Source organism: Chanos chanos, chromosome 8, assembly GCF_902362185.1.
Source record: "Chanos chanos chromosome 8, fChaCha1.1, whole genome shotgun sequence".
Taxonomy (NCBI): Eukaryota; Metazoa; Chordata; class Actinopteri; order Gonorynchiformes; family Chanidae; genus Chanos; species Chanos chanos.
Window position 1 is genome coordinate 23,714,267 of NC_044502.1, and position 7,577 is coordinate 23,721,843.

At 41.5% G+C, this 7,577-nt stretch overlaps 1 protein-coding gene across 1 annotated transcript; it reads left to right on the forward strand.

Moving 5' to 3' along the window:
- The first annotated feature begins 670 nt into the window (after nucleotides 1–670).
- On the forward strand, nucleotides 671–5,939 carry nectin1a (nectin cell adhesion molecule 1a). Its single transcript, XM_030781753.1, has 5 exons — nucleotides 671–1,067; nucleotides 2,052–2,351; nucleotides 2,690–2,807; nucleotides 3,082–3,233; nucleotides 4,946–5,939. The coding sequence occupies exons 1-5, from the start codon at nucleotides 671–673 to the stop codon at nucleotides 5,443–5,445; spliced, it is 1,467 nt and encodes a 488-aa protein (XP_030637613.1). The 3' UTR covers nucleotides 5,446–5,939.
- Nucleotides 5,940–7,577: the final 1,638 nt, after the last annotated feature.

Sequence of the window (7,577 nt, forward strand, 5' to 3'; positions counted from 1 at the left end):
TAGAAATGTAACCGCAGTTAGAGGAGAGAAGAAAGTCATTTAACAAATTAGCAAAATCAGTCTCTGACTCTATCTATGTTGTGGTCTAAAGCCCGGCTGAAAAGAAACATTGTTACCCTGTAACATTGAACACAACTGCTCGACAGCTGCTTTCTCTGAGACTTCAGAAATAAAAGAAAGGTTTAAAATAGACCTACAGTTGGACAAGTCACTTGGATCAAGGTGCAATTTCTTAACGAATGGTTTCATAACAGGCAGTTTATCGTATTTAACAGTGGCTTGACAACCGAGGGCGTTTTCTTTGTAATAGCTTTGAGCAGATGAGTTCAAGCATATGTAGAGGGCTTACAGTATATGATCGCAGTGCTGTATTCAGAGTGGAGTAAAAGAAACATATGGATCTACAAAATTTGTGGATAGTTAAGCAAGTGAAGAGTACTTACAGGATGAGGAAGAATTTGGAATTTATGGAAAAACATAACTTATAGGAAAGATAAGGACTAAAGTCCAAATTCAAAAGGACAAGTATCAGGATATAAAAATTAAAGTCTACAGCCCTTTAGACTCTGAACGTCATTATCCACAGTAGTAATATCCTTATCTTTTTTTAAAAAAAAAATAGTATGAAAAGTCTGAACTTACAGTTTGGGAGGAATGATGTAATGGATTGATGTCATCTGTGTTTTGTGTGTCAGGAGGTAGGGGTCAGATGGTTCAGATGGACAGCAGTGCATCAGGCTATGTTGGCTCACAGGTGGAACTACGATGTCAGTTCATCAACAGCAACCCACCAGTGAAGATTTCACAGGTCACCTGGCAGAAGTTCCTTAATGGAACCAAGCAGAATGTGGCCATTGCCAACCCTGCGCTGGGTGTGTCTGTTCTGCCACCTTTTAAGGAACGTGTTAGGTTCAAGAATCCATCTGTGCGGCAACGCTCCTCATCCCTGGAGGACACGACGATCACTTTCTCCAACCTGCGACTCTCTGATGAAGCTGCCTACATTTGCGAGTACACCACTTTCCCTGCTGGAAATCGGGAGAGTATGGCTAACCTCACTGTTTATGGTAGGATAGAGTTGCATCTTCATGCACCTGAGTTCAGTTGTGGCAGAACTTTAATGCTTTGATTAAAACAGACTTCTAATATTCTATTGAGGATCTGCAAAGACAGAAGATAATGAGGTAATAACAGCATCATAGTCCAGTTTTAAAGCGGAATTTCTGACTTCTTGACATGTGGCTCATTTTGATAATTCTGTGAACTGTGTTTTAGTACATCACCGTTTACTTGTGTTTTTTGCTGTGCACATCTTGTGATCCAGTCATTAAACTGATGCCTGACTTTGGCAGGCTGTTTTGGGCATTGGTAAGATTGGTATAATTAATCTGTATGTCAGAGGGGTAAACTTGCACTTTTATTATGTTAATTTATGTGAAACAGGGCTTGTTACTGCTGTGCTTCGGGGATTACAAAAAAAAAATTTGCAAAAAGTAATTGTCTGAGTAACAAAGATGGGATCACAGAGTTATGAATTATGGATCAGGATTCTGCATGTGGACATCCACTGTTTGTAGGTGTACGCATGAAAAGCGTGTGTGCTTTCGGTGCTAGCAAAAATACCAAAGATATCCTGCACAGATATCTGCACAAATTCTGGACAGATTTATGAGCCGGCGTTTACATGACTGACCTAGCTTCCGAAGATTCTGATGACTAAAACAATATTTAGGTCAGGGACAACATTGCATTTCTTGGCGGCATGTTTCATTGGAGATTAAAGACCAAAATTTATCCATTCATCTGGTGCAAATTTATTTAGAATATCAGAATCAGTTACACTCAAGATGAAATCTTGTTTTTATCTATGATATCTGTGAGACAAACAAACTTTACCAAGGCAGTATCTCTCTGTATAATTTCTAGTTAAATACATTAATTCAACAAAACACGGGATATTTATAGAACACAGATGTAGAATAACTGCGACAACAATTCTCTCTGGGTGGTCAGGAGGACTGACATCCTCATTTGCCACTCTTTTTTTACAGCTCGCCCTATGGTCCAGATGAGCCTATCAACACCTTCTATTGTGGCTGGATCACCCAGTGGTAAAATGACAGTGGCCACTTGTGTCTCAGCCAATGGGAAGCCGCCTAGTGTAATCACATGGGACACTGATCTAAATGGTGAGGCTATCACTCTGGAGACGCGTAATTCGGACGGGACCATTACTGTGCGCAGTGACTACATGCTGGTTCCCAGTCGACAGACAAACCAACAGACACTGACCTGTGTTTCCACATACAACAATGAGAAGTTCAGTGACAGTGTCACTCTCAACATTCAGTGTAAGGCTGATCATAAATGCCACAATTCAGACTCACTGTGCCTCACTCAGTCACACATTAGCAGTTATATTACCATCACATGTAAAGCGCTCCAGTGACCATCACACAATGTTCTTTCAAAGGAGGAACACATTTTGTAATTTAACGACCAGTAACTTGTACAATACTAGTTAAAGCTATTGATTAAACTGCAGGCACCAGAGCAGGCTATATGGATTTTGGCTTCCATTCCACAGTTCACTGAAATCCATTTTGTCATCTGCTGGCAAAAATGCTTTCTTTTGGCACAGCTCCATCTGTTTGTTGGAAGATCCACTCTTTTATTCTCTGTTCCTCAGATGAACCAGACGTAATAATTGAGGGCTTTGATGGAAACTGGTACTTGAACAGAGAGAACGTTCGGCTAACCTGCCTGGCTGATGCCAACCCACCCATCTCTCTGTATCAGTGGAGATAGTAAGTGACCTGGAGCATTGTCAGCCATACTCAGCCTTATTTGGCAATCCATACAGCCACGTTTTCAAAAACCATGTTAAACCACTTCCTCATTCTGGGCATTAGACATCCCTAGGCTGTGCACCTCTCTTCAGAATGAGCTTTAGTTCAGATGTATGCACTGCATGATGAGCAAATGAAAGAGCTGTAGAATTCAGTTTTCATTTAAGTAGAATCTTGTTTCCAACACAAATGTGTGTTGTTTAGAGGTCTGATGACAAATTTTCTCCGACAGTCTAAATGGTTCTATGAGCAGTAAGGTGGAGCTGCGGGATGATGTACTGCACTTTAAAGGCCCGGTGACCTACGACATGGCCGGAACATATGTGTGTGACGCAACCAACAGCATTGGGACGGGTTCGGCCTCAGTGGAGGTCACTGTTACGGGTGAGTGCTCCTGTTTAAGTATCCTTACAAAGTGTTTATGTGAACCACAGAACACGTCTGCATCTGTGTGTCTGTGGAGTGTGTGTTAGTTTTGACCCAGTGAATGCTGTTAACTCCAACCCCTTTTCACAAGTCAGTCAAATCTGTTATTGCAATCGCTGTTGACTGCCTTTGAAATATGACCCATTAAACCCATAAATAACTGCCGTCTGTTTACCACAGATCACTGTGTGTCCAGGAATGTTGTTTCCACCAGTCCCTCAGTGCTGGGTTGTGGCATATAATCCACACATTGCTGCATATGATCGGGAAGTTGCTGCATGTAATCTATACATTCCTGCATGTTCTGCGGTTGATGGAGGAGTTGATTACTGTTTGGGACATGATTTGAATACAGTGTTTCCCACAGGTCTGAAGTATACTTGTGGTGGTAGCCAGTGGAAAGGACAAAAATGGTCTACTACATATGACAAACAACAAATAGGTGTGACCTTTAACACAATATTTTGATTTATTGAATATTTCTATTAATTTCACATAATATATTTCACAGATCTTGTGCTTGTAAAATATCCACCATGTCCATGTCTTCTAACGTTGCCAGTACCAAAGAACGCCTCTCTCTCTCTCTGTTTCTTGGTAGAGCATGTGCAATTCAGGGTTTCTGTTAGCTGGTAATTACTGGTTGTTGCCTGGTAAAATTTACAGTAAAAAACCTGCTAAATTAAAAATTTAAAAAAAATGTCCACTAGGGGGCGCACAGTGGCACTGTTGCTTCAGAGCGAGAAGGTCCCGGGCTCGATTCCCAGCTGGGTGGCCAGGGTCCTTTCTGTGTGGAGTGTGCATGTTCTGCCCGTGTCTTGGAGACACTAAATTGCCCCTAAGTGTGAGTGTGTATGTCTGTCTGTCTGTCTGCCCTGCAATGGACTGGCTACCTGTCCAGGGTGTTTCTCCACCTTTTGCCCAGTGAGTGCTGGGATAGGCTCCAGCACCCCGTGGCCCTAATTAGGATAAGTGGCTTTAAAAATGAATGAATGAATGAAAATGTCCTGTAATAATGCAAAATTATACAAAATGTAGCTATAATGAAGGCTATCCCTAAACAGGACATTTGTGTTTTTGATAGCAAAACAGCCTGGAAGTTGCGAGGACACATTGGACATGTTTGATTTCAAGCAGAGGAGCAGAGGACTTTGCCATAATGAAAAAAAGGGAGAAAATAAAATGTTACCTGGTAGCCTACAGGCTACATTTGATGCCATGTAGGCCAGGTACAGGAGGGGTAGAGCGAGGAGAGATTGTCCACTAGTTAATCGATTGCGGATGGCATCGTTCTCTCGGATGGATAAAAAAATTTAAAAAAAAAATATGCTAAAACGGGTCACCAAATATACTTTGGCGGCCGTTAATATACCTGGACGGCTCACCTAAGTACAGTCTATGTGTGGGAAACACTGGGATAGTTTTGAATAATGCCTGTTTATCTGCTTGCTGCATGGTTGGATACATGTGTCTGAGAGAGTCAGAGTTAGAGTTAAGTTCACCAGTCATAGAAAAGATAAGAGACCCTCCTTCCCTCATTCCTCTACTTCTCCTTCCCCTCCTCGCTATTCATCTTCATGACTTGAGAGTGGTGTTGAGGTTGACACACCCTCACAGTGACAGTGATACCCTCTTGCCTCTTCCACCTGTATCTCTCTGTCCCCACCTAGAATTCCCCAGCTTTCCTCAGGAGGTGATGCAGGAGCTGCAGCGTGTGGGAACTGCTGTCAGTGGGGTGGTCGTCTGTGGCACAGTGCTGGTGGCAGCCATCACACTACTTGTTGTCTTCTATTATCATCGCCAACACACCTTCAAGGGCAATTACAGCACCAAGAAACCCATACCAGGGAACAGCTACAGCAAAAACAGCAGCTTGAACCCCCAAATCCCTGTGACCCAAATACTCACCGCCTGTCCTGAGAATGTGGATGATGAGGAGACGACAGAGAGATATGGAGGCCTAAGTGGCCTAACCCAGAGTGGTCAGGACTTTCACAGTCAGACTGATAGCTTGGAGAAAGTAGTGTACGGCACTGGTGATGAGAAGCAGAACTGGATGTATGGGGAGAGCAATTACATATTTGAAGGCTGTTCTGAGGTTGAGGTCTCTGTGGATATAGTTTCTCAGACAGATGGTTGTATAATCTCCAGAGAAGAGTGGTATGTGTAGAAAACTGGTATTGACACTTTTCCTTCCCTGCCCTTAAACCAGCTACTCTACCCTCCCTATTGACATCAACCTAGTCAATGTAATACTAGACACCTCAGCCTCAAGGACAGAAACTCTGAAATTAAAACTGAACTTTTGCACTTTCAGGTTTGATGGCGATATTCTGGCAAACTAAATGAACTGCTTTTATGACTGTAATGGTGCTTTACACAGTGAAGTTCTGAGCCAAGTTTGGCCAGTTATCTTTTTAGAAGCAAAGCATAATCTGTGAAGCTTGTCCACCAGAGGATGGTATAGAATCTTGAACTGGAGGGAGGAGATGTGATGACAAATGGATTCTTTCATGTAAAATGGTTTGTTTACCTGGGTATATAGTCTAAATGGCAAATGGTTTAATTTGTGTGCTGCCATAGTTCAGTTCAGTTATTGTGGTGGCATTGTGGAAGCTCTCATCTCTAATTCCTGTCATGGAAAAAACAGAGGTAAAACATAGGTTCTAGCACTTTCTTTCATTCAGTGTATGGTGCATTTTAATAATTTTAGTTTTCCATTTCCCAACTAGAAATTACAGGCAGTGCAATCGGCTATAGTGACAGCTCTTACCAGCAGCTTGGTCACAGTAGCAATGGAATATTGTTTAGCTGTCCAAAGAAAAGAAAGCAGTTTATTTTTCAAAGAAATTTTCGCAGTTTTCCGAAGAAAATAAAGCAATCTGTTTTCAGTGGCCACATGGTATGCCACTCCTGAGTTCCTGCATATCCTTAATCCTGTCTCATACCCTGTGTAAAAGGTCCCTCGGTGTTTGGTAATGACCCTCATTTGGACTCTGTATTTCTATGGACAAACAGTAAAATATTTAGGTGCATTATATTTTCTGTTGGATGGTGAAACAAGCAGTATTTTTCCTCTTCATTTGTGATTGATGTGTCCTGTATATTGTTTGAATGGCTGCTAGTTGACCAGGTGTTGTGTTGTCTGTTAATGGAGGGACTCCTGTGTGGATGTTATGGTGAAAAACCCGCTGGGATCCTTTCCTCTCTGCCTTCTCTCCACAACATCTCCTGAGCTACCCAATCAAACTATGAGTGTTCAAATGTTTCGTGAAAAGCCTGTGACTTGAGAAATTTTTGTAAATAAACTCAAAGTGAACACCTGTCCCTGGAGCATTTGTAATCCATGTAGTCTGAGTTTTGTGAAGGACCAGTGTATATAGCTTTATCCTCACTTCCTGCCTTCTTGGATGATTGCAGGTGACCTGGTAACAGAAAATTCCCACTTCAATTTTTTATCATCTGTTGGTCTGACTTGGTGTTTAGGTTTGCAAAGACACATTTTAAAGCGAGGTCTCTCTCCGTCAGCTCTCAGCAGCTACTCTGACTTAATGTTTATCAGCCTGTGAATTTGTTTTGCTTTTATAAGTCCTCTGAAAGATCCTTACAGACCCTGTCACAGTGTCTGCTGTGATGAACTGCCGTAATGGTCTGTATATGTTAGCCGAGATTGTCTGTGCCAGTCGTACTTCAAAATTGGTGTTTCGTATTTAGTTTTAGGCAGTCTATTGTCTCAGCTGGGTGGAATCACTATGCCACAAAGCACTGTTTAAAAACCTATAAAGGGGATTTTGATTGACTGACTGGTGATAACATCACAGCTTCTCCTCTGCTTATGGACACAGTGACTTCAGGGTAGACTTACATGGGCAGCATGCATGTTTGTAAGGTTGGGCTGATACAAAGCAGGGCCACATATTTCCACTGGCAGCAGGGCACTCTTTGTAATCTCACACAATAAAGCAAGGTCTTGGTTCCTTGATGAGAAAAAAAAATGTTTCAAAGGTATGTCAACATTCTCTAACACTCAATATATTTATTTGTTTTATGGGAAGATCAAATTGATCAAATATTCTGAAATTCTGTAGTTCAAGATAATACCTCTAAACAGTGTGTGTTAAAAGTAAAATAGTTTTAAAATCCAGGTCATATGATACTTATGGTTCAGTCAAAATTTAGTATTTATAAAAATTCACATTTCATTTAGACATCACTAGACATTAAATTGCATTTACACTGCATTTTTACACTTAAAACTGACTCATAATCTATGTCCGTGTAACCCTAAGACTAGGACTAAAA

Excerpts from the sequence above, each read along its gene's own strand:
- nectin1a (XM_030781753.1), top strand. The coding sequence starts at position 671 with ATGTCATCTGTGTTTTGTGTGTCAGGAGGTAGGGGTCAGATGGTTCAG. Across the intron at positions 1,068-2,051 it reads GGCTAACCTCACTGTTTATG|CTCGCCCTATGGTCCAGATG; the intron begins GTAGGATAGAGT and ends CTTTTTTTACAG. Across the intron at positions 2,352-2,689 it reads TGTCACTCTCAACATTCAGT|ATGAACCAGACGTAATAATT; the intron begins GTAAGGCTGATC and ends TCTGTTCCTCAG.